Genomic DNA, 22,461 nt, shown 5'->3' with positions numbered 1-22,461 from the left:
TGGATAAAAGCATCTTCTAAATGGCATATATTATTATTATTACTATATCTCAGTCATGTGGCTTACGGCTGATATGAAAATGCCCCCAAGCCAAAAGTAAGCAGGCTGGATAAGATATGTACTGGCCACTGAAGTGTTGCTGCTACAGTGAATTACCTCTCCTCTGTCCTCCCCTTCCAGGCCAGAATGACCACGTTGAGAGCATGAGAGCATCAAATCTTACCTTGAGCATTCGTTTGCTCTGAATGGCACTTGATTGACATTAAAAGCTTATCTTGAACACTATATTTGTCTGACTATTCTCCTGTCAAATAATCCGTCTGCATGTCCACTCCAATTGTGGAAGTCTATTACACAAAATGATGGAATAATTGTGGAGATTTTGAATAACACCATTAATAAAGTTCATTCAAAGCAAAGTGATACTGTTCTGCCATTGAATGACCATGCATGTCAGAAAGCAAGTCTGAATAGAAAAGCAGTTGCACAGCTACGATAGGGTGTTTTGTAAAAACTGCATAAGAGGAAAAAAACCTTGAAGTAAAACGCTCAAAGATTCACTTTCACCTGAGTAAAGTATAGATATAATAAAGTGGGCTTCCACATACTGCTTGCAAAATGAACATTTGATGTGCACTGTTTCAGTCATATAAACCATAGCTCTATGTGACTGAAGTATTGTTCCAAATAAATGTCCAATTTGCAAGCAGAGATAGTGTGCAGGAGACGGAAGTCCACTTTACCAAGTGAGAGTAGGCAAGTATGTAATGTTTGATAGGCTTTATTGATTTTATCTGGATATTAAATGACATGCATAATGTTTACTTTCATTTTTGGATATCTACTATTAGACTGATTATCTGGCCTGTTTTGAAATGTAAAAAATATATATTATTGTAACCAATGTTTCTAACCACGCCATAAAGCTTTATATCTTGTCGAAAACGTTGAATATGGAGAGGCATTTTGGGTGCAGTACAGGACATTCTGTATCTCTATTGTATACTACTGTTCTGTCATCAGATAATACTCAGTCAGGATAACAGCTGACTGACTGTAGTCTAGAGTGACTGTGTTTTATAGCACTTGGGATGACCTGTGATTTCGAACCCGCTGGCTATGCAAAACTCTGAATGTAGCTCAGAGCCGCCACCTGCTGGATGACTTAAGGAAGTGACATGGTATTCATTGGCCTTGTTTGACTTAAGCAATTGAACCAGACTCGAATTCAGGCGAGGCTACAGTAGGCAAGAACAGCAAATGTGTCAGTATCTGTGTATCACTCAAATTACAAGGAGTTTCAGGGAGGAGTGAGGTTCATTATCAAACTGAGGTTTGTCCATAGCGCATACAGACAACAAGGCCCACTAATAACTGTCGAGTCATGGTGATAATAGGTGATCTTTTCCTTTAAATGGTTAGTTCAATCTCTTTCAACTTAAAAGTAAGATGGTTCCTTATTTTGAACGTAGTCTATGGGCCAGGAGAAACTGTAAAAGGTTTAACATTTGTGGCCAAAATCTCTTCAAATTAACTTAGTTAGAAGTAACTTTGAGATGATTTAGCCACAAATGTTTAACCTTTTTGTTGGTTCTCCAATTCCCATAGTTGTTGTTTTTTAGGTTTAGTGGCTATTTAAACCACTCTGAACCATGGATTTCAGTCAAGTTTCAAGGGAACAACTGACTATAAATTGAAAAGTCAGTACAGATATTTGGACTCCGACCTTAGCTCACATGGGTGATGTTTTTATTTTCATGATACATGATGACATTGTGTAAGTGTTTACTACCTTTTTTGATACAGTACAGGACAAAAGTTTGGACACACCTTCTCATTCAATGTGTTTCCTTTATTTTCATGACTATTGGTACATTGTAGATTCTCACTGAAGGCATCAAAACTATGAATGAACACATGTGGAATGATGTACTTAACAATAAAGTGTGAAATAACTCTAAATATGTCTTAGATTTTAGATTCCTCAAAGTAGCCACCCTTTGCTTTTTTGTTGTTAATAAAATAAAAATGTTTTGTTGTTAATAAAATATATAATAATAATATTAAATATATATATAATAACATATTATTATTAACACATATTATATTTAATATTATTATTATATATTTTATTAACAACAAAAAAGCAAAGGGTGGCTACTTTGAGGAATCTAAAATATAAGACATATTTAGAGTTATTTCACACTTTATTGTTAAATACATAATTCCTATGTGTACAACATAAATCAATCACACTCACTCAGAACGCAAACAGACATTTTTTTTTAGGTTAGATCATAAAAATAATAATTAAACAAAGGAAGCAGGAGGATTACTAATTATGGTAACAGCATACTAATTGTCCACTAATTTGAGGTCTCCAATTTGAAAGTCTTTCAAGAGGGGGAACTCCCAAGTGTCACCGACGTCATATTTAATTGTGTACAGTGTGTTCAGGGCACTAGGCTTGGACTGAGTCATTTGTAGTACTGTACCCAGGTACCACACTGGAGTTTGGTCACCTTCTTCACAGCAATTGTGGCTGACTCTTTTCCCCACTAACCTCTCTGGATTCTCCAGAAACTCAGTCAGGGTGTTCTTTTGCTGGATCCTCTGTCTCTTCTCTCTGGCTGCAGCAAGTTTCTTTGCCAATTTCTGTTTCTCCTCTTCTAGCCTCTTCCTTACGTCCTCCTCGCTGCGGTATGTTATTGCAGGCTCCTGTTGATTCTCTTCTGTCTCCTCAACAACCTGGTTCTCTTTTAGAACTTCAAGCACATTCAGGCGAAGCTCCTTGAAGCTGAAAGTGTGAGATTTCCCATCTCTTGTGACCGACTGCTGGAACAGTTCTTTTGCTCCTTTTGCCTTAAGGACAGACCTGTGGAACTGCAGCTGGGTCACCAAGGCTAGAATCTTTTCTCTTTCAGTAGCCAGAGCTGAAAGTTGGTGATCTATTTCTGCTGCTGAACACCATACACCACCCAATTTTGTTATTTTATTTGTCAGCATGACCTTGTCGCCTAGGCAGATGATCTTGACTTGTTCGTCTGTATCGTATTTCTCTTGGTCCAGATCAGAGATGCCACTGGCGTTGCCAGCCATTCTCCCTCGTTATGATGAAACAACCGTTCGGCTGCTATCAGCTGTGTCTCTCAACGGCTTACTGAGGTAGCTAGCTACTAACTCAAACTTATTATGAGATTAGCAGGCTAGCTCTTAGCCACTAACAGTATACGCCGCAATACCAAAGCGAATTCAGAACGCGGAAACGCAGACTTACTTAACATACTATCACAATGATCATGTTTTCGTTTCGTTGCTTTATGTTCCGATAGTTAAAACATGACAGTCTACTTGTTGAATCCGGTGTAACTACTAACATGACGTTTTTCCAAACAGCTGCCTAGTTTCTATGCAACGCATAGACGCTTGAAGGCCCCTTGTGTCAAGGCTGTCTATAGAATTGCCTGGCAGTATTTCTCATCCCATCCCTTCGTTCCTCATTTCATCCCGTCCCTTTCTTATTTCGAGTTACCAACGAAGCGAAACAAATGTATTTTTTATTTAACCTTTATTTAACCAGGCAAACATGTAGGGGGGGGATGGGAAGCTAGAAATAAAACAAGGTTAAGTAATACAATAAACAATAAAACAATAAAACAATAAAACAAATCTTACCGACAAACGTAGGTGAATGATACAAACTGAAAACATAATACTTTATAAACCATAGTCACCTTTGATCATGTATTTATTGATTATTAAAATTTAAAGGAGCATGTTACATCAAATACAGTGAACATAAATCGTATTGTGAGAATCTGACATCAGTGTCAAACCAATCTCTGATCAACCCCCTCCCTCTTTGGTATTAGAAGTAGATAAGTCATCAAGTTGTAATACTGACAGTGGTCACACAAACCTTGCTTTGGCATGATATCAATCATGAAGTCAAGTTCATTTTGTAGCCTAATACATTGCAGCAAAAAAGATTAAAGATTAAAACAATAATGTGCCAAAATGTTTTTCCAGATCACACAAATAAGTGACACAAGTAAAAGAAGAAGGTAGAAAAGTAGAAGTAAAATGTAGATCACAGATAGATATAGCAGAGTTTCTGCTTGTTTTGTTATTTTCAATGTCACATATGCACAACGCTTGTATGCTTTCAGTTATCAAAATCACATTGAACCACAATAATGAAAACACATAATATTGTATGAATATATTATAAATATAAAATAAACACTTTTTTTCATTTTTTCTTCCAATGACAGGCAAGTGTGATTGTCAGGTTAGCTTGTTTTCTAGGTCAGCACAATTGGGAGTCCTATTGTAATGTGCATACAACTGAGCAACCATCAAAGTAAGGCACAGAGAGCTAACTTCTTTCTTCAGTGCAGAGCAGTATTGATACTGCTATTTATTTCCAGGTAAAATGGATTGGGGAGGGGAAGGTAGGAGAGAGAGAGAGGTACTTATTCAGACACCTCCACAATGAGCGGAGCAATGAACTCTGAATGACGGATTCCAAAAGAGAAGCTTGGAGCCGTGATCCTTGTGAAGGTCACCTAGAAATAAGACACTGGCGGTTAGTGCACAAGGGTCTTTCACACCATTGTTTCCAGATTAGAAAAATAAGTCATTTACTGCATATTATAATACAAGTAATAGTAGATGAGATGAGTAGACTTGCCTGCTCGGGGTGGTGAGCTCCAGGGCCTGGTTTTTGGGTGGTGTCTCCAGGCATGCTGTTGCGTCCTGTCATGCTGTAGTGGGGCGGCTTGTGCATGTAGGTACAGGGGTCCACCACTCTGTATGTCCCTGGGCCGGGGGTCTGTGGTCGATTGAGCACATTTAACATTTCAGTTCACACCACATGTATAAGAGAAACTGGATTCATAATATGATATTATGTAGGATTTTCATCTTGAAGTGACAGCCTTTTGACGAGTGAGACTCACCTTCTGCAGGTCCTCATGGAAGCTGCCAATCTTGCTGCGACCCCGGAGGGAGAAGCTGGGAGCTGAGGTTTTGGTGACAGAAGCTGGCCCTAGCACTGAGGGCAGCATGTATGCAGCAGGACCTGAGAAGACACGGGAAGACAAACACATTCTGTCAGTCTACAAAGAACATTCAGTCACTGAACATTCTACTGCTTCCTTTCTGTCAGTCTATATCAGTGTTTCTCAAACCTCTCCTCGGGGACCACCAGCCGTTCCACATGATCTGTTCCACCACCAGCACACCTGATTCATCAACTAATCAAGTGCAAAGCAATTATGATTTGTACTTGATTAGTTGAATCAGGTGTGCTGGTGGTGGAACAGATCAAACATGTGGACCGGCTGGTGGTCCCCGAGGAGAGGGTTGAGAACCACTGGTCTATATGAACAATTGAAATCTGCAGTGATGGAATATCATTGGAGAGTGTTACCTGGTGTTTGGTCGTTACGGAATCCTTTGCTCCTAGCAGACAGAGAGTAGGCAGGAGCAGAATAATAGGCAGACTTCCCTGACCTCTCAGGGGAGTAGGCGCCTACAGCACAAAACATAATTATCATCAGTATGAGAAAAATATTCATGATTAGTTGGTGAGACTTTTACTTTTCGATTTTAAAGCTTTTGACTTTATTACTGACCAGGTCCAGGGGTCTGGAAGAGCAGAGGGTCTTTATGGCGGCTATAGAGTGAGTATGCGGGGGTCCCGTCCCGCCCGTTCCTGGTGATGTTGGAGGGGACCAGGTAACCCGGTCCAGGGGAGCAGTCAGAGCTGAACTGGCGATGGCGTGTTCCGAAACTGAACGCCGGCGCTTTGAGCTTCCTGGGGTCGTGGTTATTTATACCTGTGAAGAGAGACAAAGAGAACAGATTACAGACGATGAGGAAGAGAATGGATGCATTTTACTTGTGTATAGAGTCTCCTCAGTGTCATTGCTGTCTCTCAGCAGAGTGTTATGTACGGTAGTTTTACCTGTTGCCCCTGGCAACGCATACTTGGGTCCAGGGCTGCTGTAGAGGGCTGCGATGGGCCCTCTGGGCTTGTGAGGCCTCCAAGAGCCAACCCAAACATCAGTACCTGACATGATTAGTCTGAGAGAGAAAAGAGTATAATAGGTCAAATAACACTAACAATTGTTTTCTTTAGAGCCTTTTTAGTTTAGAATTGCACAGTAGTGTATGGCAGTAGTATGGCATTGTATCAGTTTACAATCAGATAGGTGATTTGTCCTCCTAAGAGCATTTGTTTTATATTATTATTATTATTACTATTATTATCTTAGAACAATAGCCTGTCGGTTCCTTTTACTACTAAATTACTAAACCTCAGTTGTAGTGCTGATCTGTCAGTGTCAGCTGTTTGAAGCTGTGCCAAGTGTTTTAAAACTTTGCCGCAATAATTACGTGATACGTCAGTTGCCTATTATGACGTCACAATGCGATGCGCTCAGCTGACAGCCAGGAAAGGTTTCTTAGCAACGGTAGTCCGCAAAGCAACGGGCGTTGATGAGGGCTAGGCTATAATAATACTTTTTACTTATTATTATATATTATTATATATATAATATATTATTATAATGTAACATCGTAATTTATTTTCAGTTTGTTACGCTACAATAATCCCCGCAGCTTAGTGCAGAAACCGATGATTTTCCTTGAGACTGTCACTGGCCCTAAATTGCAATACCGCATTTAAATGCTGAAATTATTATATACCACCGTAGTAGCTCATAATTGTGAAATAATTTTGTTCCTGTCGAGCTCATAAGACAAAAATGTTCTTCTCCGCATAACATGACAGGCAACATTAAACTTCAAATTCCACTTAGGCTCATCGTTCGTACTACCGTTCGTCGGGTAGTTAATCTTTGCTGTAAGAAAAAATGTATATATAAATACAATAAATGTATTATTGTGGTCACGTGCTCCACTGGGACACGGCACGTGCACTAACCCTAAACACCCTGATTTGTTAAGATTGTTGGTTGTGCTCGTGCTCACCATGACAACGTTACCATAGAGATGGCTCTTTGAAAGGCATTACTGGCAAAGGAATGGCGGTCTTCTTGAGAAACACAAATATGTTAATGTTAGACCTGGGCTACATGAATATTGAAAACTATAATCAAGTTCTGGAGATAATGGGGTCAGTGGAAGCATGCAAACGGTTTATAAAAGCCATGATACATAAAGCACTTTGAGCTGCAACGTTTGCAGGAAAAGCGCTATACAAATACATGTATAATAATAATAATAATTATTATTATTATTATTATTGACACAAGGTGTCCATTCTATGGATTGAGAGAATCAGACTGTAGAATGCCAGTCATCAAAATCATCATTAAACTGCCTGTTCAATTGGTTCAAATCAAAAATATTTTTACAAATATTATTAATAATTAATTAACAGATTTCATAAAGACATAATCATTGATAGATTCATGCTGATTATGGTTTTATGAAATCTGTTGGAACATTTTATTTTGTTGACAGAACTGCATTAAAAACTCCAATAACACAGGCATCAAAAGGTACAAAGGTTTTTATTGTGTACAGTAGAGATTTGACAGTAATACTTTACAGTATGGCCCTTCATACAAAGGTGTTTGGGTTTGTTCAGTTAACAACTTATCAAAAGGGACTAGTCTATTTCTGCTTTTGCCAAATTATTACTATTAATATATATATAATATATATATATATAATATAATATATTATTATATCATAGTAGAACAATCTCCGTAGGGGGATCCTGATCCACCATCGCCCTGGCAACAGCACGAGCCACTGAAGCCTGTCCTGACTTCTTCTGATTCTTGCGTAACTGCACAGGACAGGAAATGACGGACAGCATGAGCCTGATTTATCATTATATTATTTGATAGTTTATACTAGTTATTTTCTGAGAGAGAACATGAATACTAATATTTCTACCTAATGTTACCATTTTCACATCCATGTTTCATTCCCGAATGACAATAGCAGGCATATGAGTAGAATTGTGCACTGACACTTACCTCAAGGTTGGAACCAAATTTGAGAAATGCCACGGTCCTCTTGGCTGTACACTTTGATCTCTTATTGTTGACTGTCCCGCTGCCTGCTGGGAGATTTTGTGAGTCCTCTCTGCTGTTACAGAGGCCTGCTGATGGGGTGGCCAAGGCAGGGCTGATAGGTCTCAGATCAGGTCTTATCTGGTCCAGCCCATACCTGTCTGTCCCATTCCCAGCCAGTGGAGAACAATATGAGTTCAGCTCAAGATCCTGGGGAGGAAAAACTTGAGTTTTTATCTGAGAGAGTGAATATTTCATCCAAAAGCCCCCAAAATATTCTTTGTGGTTGTAGCGTGATGTACTTCAGTGTTCCATCTCCTCTTACCTGGCTGGCAGTGATCTTGCTGAGGTCAGAGTCGCTGTAGCTGCGTCTGTCCAACAACACCTCCCTCTTCCTCTCTAGAAAGCCCTCAGGCTCGTCCCAGGACGACAGGGACCCTGATACTGAACCCCGCCTGGACCCCCTAGGACCCTCCCGCAGCAGGGGCAGGTACTGCTGGGCTAACAGGGTCCCCCTGACAACTCTGCCCAGCGCCTGAATCCAGGCCCTCTTCTCCAGCTCAGCATGCACCTCCGCAGGGGCTCGGCGATCCAGGGCCAGGCAGGACAGACGACCACAGAGCAGATACACAACCTAAATGATGATAATACATGGTAAATATTATGATAGACAATACCATCAAATATGAATGAATGAATGAATGAATGAATGAATGAATGGACTTTATTGTCATTGCTACAGTACAGGTACCAAACAACGAAATTTAGGAGGGGTGGCTCCCCTGGTGTTAGGAAAGGGAAAAAAAAAAAACTTTAAAAAAAAAAAACACAAGAAGGGAAGGAGCTGGTTTACATAAATAAAGGCTATGTACACTATCCACTGTACTATACTGTACAGATAGACGACTAGGGTTGTCATATTGCACAATAGTATTGTTTCACGTTATTTAAAGTGTCATAGTTTGCGGGCTTGAAATGTACATGTTTGTGCCTCAGCACTACACCTGATTTTTTCAGTCCAGCAACTGCCATACAATCCGTCCAGACTGTCCAGGGCCCAGAACTTAGGTCTGTCCAAATCCAATAAATAAAAAGCCAAAGTGACAACTCAGACCTTGGACGTGTGTCTGAGGGTGCGAGCCTCCTGGCCATGCAGTAGAAGGCCCTGGCGGTGCAGGTACTGCAGCAGGGTGAAGGGGGCCCCATGGCGCAGGCTGAGGTCTGGGTACTGGGTCAGCTGTGTGCCCAGCAGACGTGCAAAGTCAAACACCATGCTGATCTGGCCACGCGTCTGGATGGAGCGAGGGCGTTTGATACGCACATAGTGGACGGCCTCACTGGGGCTGACATGCAGGGTGTAGACCAGGTAACAGGCTATCAGGACTCCTATCGATCAGGACAGTGAAAGATCAGACCTATACACATAAACATACAGAGTCCCCCCTCTCTCCCTCTATCCTTCTCTCCCTCTCTGTACGGTATCTGTATTTCCACTAACCTGTCCTCCCCAGGCCTGCATGGCAGTGTACAGCCACTCTTCCTTCCTTCACAGCAAAAGCCAGCACCTTCACTCCATCCATCATTCCCACCAGGGATGACACCCCAAAGTCTGGCATGCCAAAGTTGAAGAAGAAGACTGCACACACACACAGACACACAGACAGACAGACACACGCAGACAAACACATTGTGTTTCTCCATATTTCGGAAAACAGGTGAACTGTGCAGTACATACAATTTAGATTCAGTGGGTGCATTGGGAAATACGTTCTGAAAGTGCCGGAGCGCACCCGGGGTACTCTCTGGTCGTTCAAAAATGTGTGAACCTGTGAACTTTGGTGCTGTCTGGCGAACCAGCCCGCGTTCATACCAGTGTAACCAGAAACATCCGCGTCATCAACAATGGGTGATGAAGGGGCGGGATAAACAAAAATGTCACAACTAGATGGCAGCTACTTCACTGGAAATGAGGATAATATCTTCCACTACAGTATCTGAAATAAACACTATTTTCTATGAAACAAAACAAAAGACACTTTCTACACGCGTTCCCTTACTAACCAGCTGCTCCATTGCTGGAATAGAAATGGCTTACGAAATGTGCGTTTGTGCGTGTGCGTGTGTGTGTGTTTGCTGAGCATGTGAGGAAGATAGAGAGAATGATGAAACTTTTGATAATTATTTTGATCACTAATGATTACATTTAGATTAGATTACATATTGTCTCCTACTCTCCTTCCTTCTTGCTTGTCTTTGCAGGCTAGAATATGACACACTCCAGTGGCGTAGCGGACGGGCCCGCAAGCGACGCACCGCGGGGGGGCCCCAGCCACTAGGGGGCCCCCTAACATTGGTTGCTAGCACCCCCTCTCATTGCTCTCACTTGTTTGTGCCTTTTGCTGAGTCAAGCATTTAGAATGTAGAGTGCATATTGCGAAATTTCGCAACGTCAATAATGCATCGGTCAAGACTTGTGAGAATGTGTATCATCTAGTGCAATTAGCTGTAACACAAGCAGTCAATGCAGGAACATGTTCACCAACAAACAGCTAGTAAACATAAAATACAAAACAATTACATAAAGGGGAATAATGTAGCCTCCGCATGGAACACATCAGATACATGCCTGCATCCTTTGTGCATATTATTATTATAAGTATGCCTAATAAGTTCACGTCAGGTGCGAGGTACTGTAGGCTATCTGCACCACATACAAAATGTATCACCAAGATAAGGTGTGGCGGGTGCATGTGTATGGAAACCATTACATATGCTGATTGGTTTAGCATTAATGTAGCCTACCGTTATTCGCTTGAATGAATGAATGAATGAATGAATGGTCTTTATTGTCATTGATATAGTACAGGTACCATACAACGAAATTTGGGAGGGGGGCTCCTGTGGTGCTAGGAAAAAAAAAGAAGGGAAAAGAGCTGGTTTACATAAATAAAGGCTATGTACACTATCCACTATACTATACTATACAAATAAAACACTGTGCTGTACTCTATGCTATGCTATAAATATCCTAACATTTCCTATCTCTGAACCTTATGTACACGAGGGTTGTCATATTGCACATAGTATTATTGCACATTCATTTAAAGTGTCGCAGTTTGCAGGTTTGAAATGTTCACAGTTGTGTTTCAGTATTGCACTTGATAAAATGGACTGATATGAACTGTGACTGTCCACTAGCTGAGTTCTCGTGTTTTATTGCCGACGGGACATAAGTGCGTCTCTACGCAATGGACGCGCGCGCGGCCATATAAAACCGTGCGTGTTGACGTAACCGGTCTCTTCCCTGCCTAGACCCTCGTGAGGTGGGCAGTGTACATCTCGTGTCTTCTCTCCGCACAAAGCGAATCCGAGAACATCCGTCAAAATGGTGAGTTAAATCAACGTCTTCTATACGGTTACGGCCGTGTATGTACCTCTCTATCCCGGTCATATGAGTATTGTGTAACTTAGAAATGTGTCTGTTGAGATAAAGATGTTAGTATGCGGGACGGAGAATTGCGCTTGGATACAAAATGGCACCCGTTTCCATTGTAGGGAACAGCCAGTGTACGCACTCGCTATTATTATTGCCAGCCTATGCCTGGCTGTTACATACCTTTTTATTGTTTTTAAAGGGTGAAATAGCACAGTAACACGACTAAAGCGTAAGACATTAGTCAAGCTATTTCACGGCACAATTGTCACTGGCGGTGGCTGATTCCGTCAAGTGGCTAATGACGTTAGCCCGCCTATGACTGTGCCAGTCTTGTCTTGTCTTGGCTATGGATTTCCATTTATTGTGAAATGTTCACGTTCAGTCGTAGCCATAACCAGTATATGTATTTTTAAACCCTAGCTAACTAAGTTGAGTGTTGTAGAGTGCGTTTATGTACGTTGTGTTGGTGGTCGAGGTTTCATTCGAGCATCTGGGAGGATGCGTTCGTAAATATGCTCTGGAAATATGAGACTCACTCAAGGAATGCCTCGTCCAATCAAATGACTCGGTGCCTTTAGAACGTTGAAGCCAGTGTGCGCTCCGGCGCTCTCGGAGGAAATTTACGAACGTAGCCTTGGTACCGTTAGCCTGAGCCAGACAGTTGAACGTAAAATTGCAGGTTACGTTACCGGCATTTGATGTGTCACTACTAGCGAGAAAAGGCTAAAGTGAAGTGTTGTACACGTGGCCTAGTCTGAAGTCTGACTTTGACGTCAACGCTGCGTTTGCTTAATGGAGTTTAAAATCCCATATTTCTGGAACTTGTTATGTCTTAATACGCCCAGAGGTCTCTATTTAAGTGGTGTTAGTTAGCAGGCCGTGACGTTAGAATTATACGGTTCTATCTCCATTTTTGGTCAAAATTGAGTTTTTTACATAATCTGATCCATTCGGTGTTTATTAATGCCTGTGTGGTGTTGTTTTTAAAATGTTGACATTTTTGAGTTAGTAATTCATAAAATACAAAGGTTCCATCTCACAAAACATAATAATGGAATGTAAAAGCTTTGACGCTCAATATCTCTGAACTACCCTAAATGGAGATAGAACCTTATCATTCTAAGCTCACGAGTTAGCAGGCGTTACGTCGTTAATATATATTTTTTGTGACGACGCTACCAGCTACATCAGTTAGCGTAGCGAGGCCTTTTTTTTTGGGCCCTGGGTTTCCTGTAGTTGTGTCGCCGGCCCCGAAAACCTTGATTACGCACCAATCAAAGGGCATAACACTAAACTGTCCCACCCAACCTTATTTTAGTTATAGCGGTTTTGTTATCGCTTAAAGTATGTGCGTAGTTGGCTTGGTAAGATTTGAGGAGGCCAGCAAAACCCGGTGACCAACCCGTTGCGGGGAAGTTTACACATGACAGCTGTTGGCAGGTCCGGCGATGCCGCATAGGCAGTTGCGTCAGCAGGCAGTGCCTCACCCCACTCATAATGGTAGTGCCTATCTACAGTTTTATACAGCTATGGGGAATCAGCATTTTCCACATCAGTGCTAAGCCATCTACATTGTCTGAATAGAATAGCTCAATCTTCAATAGAAGTAATGTATGGCCCATATAAGAAGAGGATGACAATGCATTCATGTAAATGGATTAACCTGGTTACTCTGTTGAAGTTGGCCACATGATTGAAATATAACATTTGACTTACATTTTTACAATATTTCAATATGATAACCTCTTATCTTCCCTCCCCAGGTGAACTTTACCGTAGACCAGATCCGTGAGATCATGGACAAAAAGGCCAACATCCGTAACATGTCTGTGATTGCTCACGTGGACCATGGCAAGTCCACGCTGACCGACTCGCTGGTGTCAAAGGCTGGGATCATCGCCTCTGGCCGGGCTGGAGAGACCCGCTTCACCGACACACGGAAGGATGAGCAGGAGCGTTGTATCACCATCAAGTCCACGTGAGTCTTATCTCCCCCTGTGCTGATGCATGTTAAAACGGCTTCAGATTTGGCCAGCGATTTAATATACGTCTCAAATGGTGTGACTGGTCGTGTGCTGAAAGAATTTGCGGTCGTTTTCCTAGTCCCACCAGGCTAGTCGCCATGGCAACGCTAGTCACTCACCTGTCAGACTTTGGGTTGTGACGTTGCAGGGTAGTTTAAACCTGTGTCATTCTTCTCCTCCCTTCTCTGTAGCGCTATCTCCTTGTTCTACGAGCTGCAAGAGAACGACTTGGCCTTCATCAAGCAGAACAAAGATGGCGCTGGTTTTCTGATCAACCTGATCGACTCCCCCGGGCACGTTGACTTCTCCTCAGAGGTGACGGCCGCCCTCCGTGTCACTGACGGAGCCCTGGTGGTGGTGGACTGCGTGTCTGGTAAGGGAGATGATGTTGTGACAGTTGTAAGAACATGTATAGGACTATTGAGCTGTACTGCGTTGTATTATCAAACTCATGGAACCTAAGTGCACAATGCGGAGGACTTTTGTTGACAACATTCAAAATATTGATATTCTCAATGGAGGCATTAGAATTGATTCAAATTTGATGTGACTGATTCTATAAATGCATGTCTATTTTAAAAAAACATTTTTTTTTTTGCATACTTCCCCCAATTTGTCAATATAACGTATCTTAATTTCCTTACCTTGACTCGTTATGCCTGCCTCTCCCATCCAGGTGTGTGTGTGCAGACTGAGACTGTGCTCAGGCAGGCCATCGCTGAGAGGATCAAGCCTGTGCTGATGATGAACAAGATGGACCGTGCCTTGTTGGAGCTGCAGCTGGAGCCCGAGGATCTGTTCCAGACCTTCCAGCGTATCGTGGAGAATGTCAACGTCATCATCGCCACCTACGGAGAGGATGAGGGTGGACCCATGGGCAGCATCATGGTGAGCGTCCTGGGAAACTCTTCTTAGTGAACACAGTACACACTTTATTAAAGGAACATGGACAGCTTAAGTAATTCTGTTTTTAGAATGTTATTGGTCAAGAGGACGGATGTGATCCTTTGGCACTTCTAAACTTGGTTGAATTTGGGGCGTGCAACGAGCACTGTTCCAATTCTGATTTGTGCCACACTAACTGCTGCATGACTCAAGTCATTGGTCTGGAAGCAAAATGCTGACATTCTTGCTTGCATTTCCCCTGTCAAAGTACATTAAAAGCTTATAAATACCAAGAAAGACCTGAACTAATGACTTGTCCTTTACAGATTGATCCCATCGTTGGTACCGTTGGCTTCGGGTCCGGACTTCACGGCTGGGCCTTCACCCTCAAGCAGTTTGCTGAGATGTATGTGACCAAGTTCGCTGCCAAGGGCGAGTCCACGCTGTCAGCTACCGAGCGTTGCAAGAAGGTTGAGGACATGATGAAGAAGCTGTGGGGCGATAAGTAAGCAGGCCTGCTTTTTATTTGTATTGCACTTTTCATTCAAAAAGAATCTCAGAGTGCTACAGAGGGGGAAAAAACAACAACCGTAAAAACACAAGTTAAAAACAAAACAACCTAAAAATATAATAAATTAAAAACATAATAAATCACAAGAATGAACACGGGTTCAGCAATCAAAGGCCTTAAAGGTCTACATTTACAGTAGTTATAACTTGACTTAGAATGTGCTTATTCTATTCTCTTCCATTATTATTCCAACAACATGTAAGAGTGTTCCCCACTGGCTCGTGTGAATCAATGCTTTCCTACTGTCGGTAACTGGAGGCTCTTCCTCTTCTCAGGTTCTTTGACCCAGCCACTGGCAAATTCTGCAAGACACCCAACGGCCCTGATGGCAAGAAGCTCCCCCGTACCTTCTCTCAGCTCGTCTTGGACCCCATCTTCAAGGTGTGTGGGGAACATAACTCTGAAGTGGTTAACAGATAGATAAACTTAATATAGGCAATACATCATACACACAGAAGTCCTATACGTGATAGTTTTACTTTATAGTTGTACTTTGTAGGTATGCCTTTGGGTGATGACTCAATCATTCTTCACTTTGACCTGATTGTCCAGTGATGATAAACTTCAGTCTGACACGTGTGGCTAAGCAATGCCTGCACTTCAACTTCTTCACACCCCCACTGCAATTGTAGTCTATAAACCTCTGTCTCTCCCTCCCCTCCCTCTAGGTGTTCGATGCCATCATGAACTTCAAGAAGGACGAGATCGCCAAGCTGCTTGAGAAGCTGGACGTCAAGCTGGACAGCGAGGACAAGGAGAAGGAGGGCAAGCCCCTGCTGAAGGCTGTCATGCGTCGCTGGCTGCCCGCCGGAGAGGCCTTGCTTCAGATGATCACCATCCACCTGCCTTCCCCCGTCACCGCCCAGAGGTACCGCTGTGAGCTCCTCTACGAAGGACCTGGAGATGATGAGGCTGCCATGGGTAAGACCACGCTGCCCATTATGTACTTGCTGCCACCGATACGCCACTGTTTCTTACTAGGCTTGTTTAGCAATACAGCTACTGTATAACATGGTTTTATTGTGCAAAAGATATAAATCCATATCTGTTTATTTCAGATGTTAAGGTTGTTCATCAGTGCAAAGTCCTAACCACAGTAGTTGCAATTTTCCCTTTGGGTGATGACTCAATCATTCTTCACTTTGACCTGATTTGTCCAGTGATGATAAACTTCAGTCTGACATGTGTGGCTAAGCAATGCTGCACTTAATTGGATAGATAGTTAACTTGGCATATCCACAAATCTTGTGTCCTCATTGAAAGTTAATGTGATTGTGAATCCCTCAGGTATCAAGAACTGTGACTCCAAGGCTCCCCTCATGATGTACATCTCCAAGATGGTGCCCACCACCGACAAGGGGCGCTTCTACGCCTTTGGCCGTGTCTTCTCTGGCACCGTGTCCACTGGTCTGAAGGTGCGCATTATGGGACCAAACTTCTGTCCTGGAAAGAAGGAGGATCTCTTCGTTAAGCCTATCCAGAGGTTGGTACGCCTTGGCTAATTTCTGCTAGTTTGGGCAAGTTCCTAGCCCTGTGGTTGAAAGACTGCTTCATTGACTTGATTTTTTTGCATTGAGGGAACATCCAACATGAGGTTGGACCTCCTCCACACAGAGAAATAGTTCCCCTTGTACATGATTGGTTGTAGTAGTAACAACATCGATTAGAGGCTCAGAGAGGCATGCATTAAATTGTACACCCAATTAACCAATTAATCACCCTCCCTACCTACCAGGACCATTCTGATGATGGGACGTTACGTCGAGCCCATTGAGGACGTGCCCTGCGGCAACATCGTGGGTCTGGTTGGTGTGGACCAATACCTTATCAAGACCGGGACCATTACCACCTTCGAGCAGGCCCACAACATGAGGGTGATGAAGTTCAGTGTCAGCCCCGTGGTGAGGGTGGCTGTGGAGGCCAAGAACCCCGCTGATCTGCCCAAGCTGGTGGAGGGGCTGAAGCGTCTGGCCAAGTCCGACCCCATGGTGCAGTGTATCATTGAGGAGTCTGGGGAGCACATCATCGCCGGTGCCGGAGAGCTGCATCTGGAGATCTGTCTGAAGGACCTGGAGGAGGACCATGCCTGCATTCCACTCAAGGTGAGGAGGATGACGACGACCACGATGGCAGTTGAAATAAGGGCTTTTCCTTGGGGGGCGACACAAACCGTTAAGTGTTTAGCTGGCTGATTATGACGCCGCTTACCTTATTTTTATTTATTTACCTGAGTGAATTCCTTCTCTCTTTCACAGAAATCGGACCCTGTGGTGTCCTACAGGGAGACTGTGAGTGAGGAGTCCGATCAGATGTGCCTGGCCAAGTCCCCCAACAAGCACAACCGTCTGTACATGCGCGCCCGTCCCTTCCCCGACGGCCTGGCCGAGGACATCGAGAAGGGTGACATCTCCCCTCGCCAGGAGCTGAAGGTCCGCGCCCGCTTCCTCGCCGACAAGTACGAGTGGGACGTCGGTGAGGCCAGGAAAATCTGGTGCTTCGGACCAGACGGAACCGGACCTAACCTGCTGATGGACGTGACCAAGGGAGTCCAGTACCTGAACGAGATCAAGGACAGCGTGGTCGCTGGCTTCCAGTGGGCCACCAAGGAGGTGAGGAGGGAGGGAGGGTGGGTGGGTGGATGCATAAAGATGGATTCATGGATGGGTGGGTGGTCCTTGGAAGGGAATTTCTCTTGTACGTTGTTACCAGTGTTTATAATTATTGTTTGTGGGTTTTCAAGTTAGTTAACTGTTACAGGTTTGCTGGACAGATGTCCGAGGTCTGACATAATCTAAACATTCTTCCTCCTTCCTGTTCCCAGGGTGTCCTGTGTGAGGAGAACATGCGCGCTTGCCGTTACGACGTTCACGACGTGACCCTCCACACTGATGCCATCCATCGCGGCGGCGGTCAGATCATCCCCACCGCCCGCAGAGTGCTGTACGCCTGCCAGCTCACAGCCCAGCCCAGACTCATGGAGCCCGTCTACCTTGTCGAGATTCAGGTAGGCTTACATGCTAGTGGCGGTCCAGTTTGTTTACTTACTCACTAGGGCCAGAGAACGGACAGGGACATCAAGATGTATAGACAGCGATTCAATGCGTACTACAATTTAAAAGTACACTGCTCAAAGAAATTAAGGGAACACTTCAAAGATAGGCCTCCCCAGACGATCACTGACACGCCAAACCGGTCATGCTGGATGAAGTTGCAGGCAGCGTAACGCTCGCCACGGCGTCTCCAGACTCGTGTCTGTCACGTGGTCAGTGTGAACCTGCTCTCTGAAGAGAACAGGGCGGCAATGGAAAACCTGTCAGTTCTGGTGTTGCTGCACGGTGCTGGGCTGTGAGCACAATTCCCACTGGGAAGGACATGGAGTCTGTTTCTGACATTGGTCAGAAACATGCACACAAGTAGCCCACTGGAGGTAGATTTGTAGGGCTCTGGCAGTGTTCCTCCAGTTCCTCCTCGCACAAAGGAGCAGATACCGGTCCTGCTGCTGGGTTGTTGCCCTGTCCAGCTCTCCTCGTGTAATGGCCCGTCTCCCAGTATCTCCTCTACGCTCTTGACTGCTGGGAGACACAACAAACCTTCTTGCATTAACACGTATGGATGTGCCATCCTGGAGGAGCTGTACTACCTGTGCAACCTGCTGCAGGTACCGCCTCATGCTACCACTAGTCAGGGCTCTACAGTGCGACCATTTCACTCGCATTTGCGACTAAAAATACATCTGTGCGACTAGAGAAATAAATTCACGAGCACACGTGCGAGTACATATTTTTTTTTTTATTTTTTTTTTTTAATTCTAAAAATAAATCTGCGCGAACCGTGTGGCCACATTTTAAGCCGTCAGCCAGCCCGCTACGACCACGGGAAGTCATGTTAAAAGTGAAGTTACTTCTGTTAAACTGGCGCTAAGCTAACATCGCTAATCGCTAACTCCCTTTTGGGCCTTAAAGAGACAAGCGCCCTTTTCTCATCTCAAGCTTCATTAGCTTCATTATCTCACCACATCTACAGATTTGGTCCCACACACTACAGATTTGAACCCAAGGTTACAACCAGGGTTAACTACCCAGGGTAGAAAGTAGAAAGCTCTCAGACCTTCAGAACCCATTGAAAGTAGTGGAGGTACTCCAGAAGTCCAAATGCATCTCTAATCCTAGGAAACCCTAGGAAGCAAGTTGCCTAATGGCATGAAAATGCAACATGTTGTACTTGAGTGTGGCAGAGAGGTGGGACCCCCGGGGATGGTGGTGTGCTAACAGCTAGCCACCGCAGAGGCACCGTGCTGGGCTGGCCACCTCCACATGTCACCACCCCGGGCAGCATGGGGCTGGGGACTGGTCATCTGGATGTGGGGTAGTTTAATACCCCTAGATGTGGAGTTGTCTGGCCACCGTGTGTGACTGATGTAGCCTGACCCAGCAGCAGGGAGGTGGGCAGCATGGAGACAGACCTCTGCATGGCCTGGCTGGGCTGCTAGCTGACAGACCTAGCCCTAAAGCCTGGCTGGGCTGCTAGCTGCTAGCTGACAGGCATGACATGGATGAATGAATGAACATGCTGCTAACCAGGAGAACTTGACACAGCTAGTTACCATAATACAATGCCATCAACTCTGCGTCTAGTAGGGCTGTAGGCATGGGCCAATGTGTGATTTTGGTGCAAAAATGGCAAAATCACTAATAAAAATGTGTTATAATTACATTTTTCACTGTGCTCCTAAATTTCTTTGTGTGCCCCTAACATTTTTCATTTAGGAGCACATGTGCTCCTAGTGAAAAAGGTTAGCGTAGAGCCCTGCCACTAGTGACAAGGGCACTAGCAATCCCGGCAAAAAATTACTCGAAGGATAAGGAGAGAGAAATGGTCTGTGGCCACCACCTGCATAACCATTTCCTTTTTGGGGGTTGTCTTGCTGCTGCCTCTCCCGTCCCACCTGTTGCTTTCATTTGCACCAAAGCAGGTGAAATTGATTAACAATCGTTTACGCTTCCTAACTGGACAGACCGACATCCCAGAAGTTTAATTGACTAGGTGTTATACTGGGATTTAAGTGTTCCCTTCAATTTGAGCAGTGTATTTCAGTCCTGTGATGTATTGCAATTCAATATAGCGATAGAGAAAGGTTCGTTTGATGGGCCAGCCTAGATATTTTCACAGGCAAGTGTAATACTGTACCATCGACTTGCAGCTTTACTTTCCTTGTATAGAGTGTGTGAAGCTGTCTGATAAAAAAAAATTAAAAAAAAGGGGGAGTGCTGTGAGCGTATTGCATATGGGCTCCAACCTGTTTACTGTTTAATAGAACCAGTCTTTCCACCTCTTGATGTGCCCAGCCTTGCAAATAAAACGCCACCAATGTTAGTGATCTTTGCACTGAACTTAACCCTGCTGAGTTGGAGCGTAGTTGAGTTTGACCTCATTCTGTTAACACTTAACTGACCCGTCTGTCTCTCCCTTCTCCCCCCTCCAGTGTCCTGAGCAGGTGGTGGGTGGAATCTACGGTGTGCTGAACAGGAAGCGTGGACACGTGTTCGAGGAGTCCCAGGTCATGGGAACACCCATGTTCATTGTCAAGGCCTACCTGCCTGTCAATGAGTCATTTGGTGAGTGGCCCCGCCCAGTACTGTGATATGTCCTGGCCCCGCCCAGTACTGTGATGTGTCCTGAACTCCTCAATGTGTTTGTGACTAGTGAATTCTCTGAAATATTTGGCACTTATCTGATCATAAGGTCTTCCATGGCCATTAGATGGATTTCAGCCTTTTTGCAAACGATAAGGGCTCTTAACTCACCAACTACCAAGTATTCCAGAACATTTGCCACTCGCCTAGAGTGCAAAGTGTTTTGTTGTATTTACCTAGCAACAATACTTTGATTGGCTACAAAATTAAGCTTCATCATTTATGCATTTTTGGTGAATAATATACCTGTGGCACTTAAGAATGTTGACAATTTGGCTGACCCCATGTTGACCCCATGGCTTTAGATGATCTGAAGTGTGTTGATCAGTTTTCATTGGCAATTCTAATAACCTCCCGTCTGTTCCATCCAGGTTTCACAGCGGATCTGCGCTCCAACACCGGTGGCCAGGCCTTCCCTCAGTGTGTGTTTGACCACTGGCAGGTCCTCCAGGGAGATCCCCAGGACCCCACCACCAAGACCGCCCAGATCGTCCTCGAGACACGCAAACGCAAGGGGCTCAAAGAGGGCGTTCCCCTGTTGGAAAACTTCCTGGACAAATTGTAAAAGGCTGCCCCCACCATTCCTCCCCCACCCCCATATTCCCCCTCCACACCTGGGGACGGACTGTACAGACCACCACGAGCACTAATTATGTTTGCCAAAAGGAAAAGTCGAGACTATAACCAAGCATTTGGAAATAATTGTAAACAATAAAGGAAAATAAAAATGGCATTGTTTGATCTTTTTATTGGGGTATTGGAGGAGTTAGGGCTTAGGGGTGTAGATTAACAATGCTTTCAGGTAAATATCAGGACATTGCTGAAGTGGTTTTAATTACTAGAATTATAAATTAGTAGTTGGGATAAGACCCATATGGGATCTGAAAATCTGCCTGTTTTGAGCTGCCTGATTTTGTAGTTAGGAGTGTGGCAAGCACATTCCAGGACTGCACCATTGGCTAATTAACCTTGCGTTGAATTTCCCTAATCTTTCTGAGCTCTTTCTCTCCCAAGGCGAGACTGGAAGACTTAGTTCATGTAAATGGTGTTATGTAGTACTTACTGTAGTAAGTATTTTTCAGTAGTTATGTGAAGTGGTCTGGTGCAAAGGTCTGGCACTCTGCAAAATTACCAAAAAGATTATTTTATTTTTAAATGTCTTCTGCTTTTTTTTTTTTTTTAGTGTTGAGCCCATTCCATATAACAAACAATAGCTTAAGGATCACTAAATACTTATTTGTTATTTGTGAATTTGATTCACTGTATCGCCTGTCATGATACATGACTTGTAAACAAATGTACGTTTTAGGAAGTGTTCAAAAGCAAAGACTGGGGTGGTCCAGTGATCTAGCACCGTGGCCTACAGTGCGCACATCTGCCCATGCTCTGCTGACATGCCCTCTTCTCCTTACTTTCCTGTCTATTTTCACTAACTCTATCCAATAAAATTAAATATATGAGTGGGACTGCCCCACTCAAAAGAAAAAAGCGAGGACTGGTCATCTAATTGTGTGTAGCTGTGTCTTTAACATGTTGATTGTTCTATCAGCATATTGTGATGTGTTAAACATGCAGTTGGATCTCATAGTGATGTACCTTCTTAGCTGATGGCTACTAGCAGCTCTTGTGTGGGTTTCTCTGGTATTTGGTTTGAGGGGTACCAACATTCAAATAAGCTTAAATGTCAATGTATGACGCATCATTTGAAAGCTTACAATCTGCACTGTCATAAAACTGAACAATCACATGCTGTCTCTCTGGTGGTGGTGTTGTAATTGAATGACTTCATACCACATAC

At 43.7% G+C, this 22,461-nt stretch overlaps 3 protein-coding genes across 3 annotated transcripts; 1 reads left to right on the top strand and 2 right to left on the bottom strand.

The window, feature by feature from the left end:
* Positions 1–4,475: 4,475 nt before the first annotated feature.
* LOC308162335 (ciliary microtubule associated protein 1B-like) lies at positions 4,476–6,083 on the bottom strand (the record flags this gene model as incomplete). The annotated part of the gene is made up of 6 exons (XM_080536493.1): positions 4,476–4,568; positions 4,694–4,834; positions 4,962–5,083; positions 5,435–5,536; positions 5,640–5,843; positions 5,972–6,083. The coding sequence occupies 6 exons, from the start codon at positions 6,081–6,083 to the stop codon at positions 4,476–4,478; spliced, it is 774 nt and encodes a 257-aa protein (XP_080392619.1).
* Positions 6,084–7,723: 1,640 nt separating this feature from the next.
* Positions 7,724–10,428, bottom strand: LOC308161963 (protein tyrosine phosphatase domain-containing protein 1-like; the record flags this gene model as incomplete). Its single annotated transcript, XM_080536044.1, has 5 exons — positions 7,724–7,825; positions 8,380–8,688; positions 9,169–9,440; positions 9,553–9,690; positions 10,404–10,428. The coding sequence occupies 5 exons, from the start codon at positions 10,426–10,428 to the stop codon at positions 7,724–7,726; spliced, it is 846 nt and encodes a 281-aa protein (XP_080392170.1).
* Positions 10,429–11,336: 908 nt separating this feature from the next.
* LOC308163070 (elongation factor 2b) lies at positions 11,337–22,298 on the top strand. The gene is made up of 13 exons (XM_080537250.1): positions 11,337–11,442; positions 13,254–13,468; positions 13,706–13,887; positions 14,191–14,402; positions 14,726–14,904; positions 15,246–15,351; positions 15,639–15,891; positions 16,258–16,453; positions 16,706–17,072; positions 17,226–17,579; positions 17,792–17,974; positions 20,453–20,585; positions 21,035–22,298. Exons 1-13 carry the CDS (start codon positions 11,440–11,442, stop codon positions 21,226–21,228), a joined length of 2,577 nt encoding a protein of 858 aa, XP_080393376.1. The 5' UTR covers positions 11,337–11,439; the 3' UTR covers positions 21,229–22,298.
* Positions 22,299–22,461: the final 163 nt, after the last annotated feature.

Source organism: Nansenia antarctica (genome assembly GCF_963989245.1).
Source record: "Nansenia antarctica genome assembly, chromosome: 7".
NCBI classification, from domain to species: domain Eukaryota; kingdom Metazoa; phylum Chordata; class Actinopteri; order Argentiniformes; family Microstomatidae; genus Nansenia; species Nansenia antarctica.
This window is presented reverse-complemented; position numbering and strand designations above follow the sequence as displayed.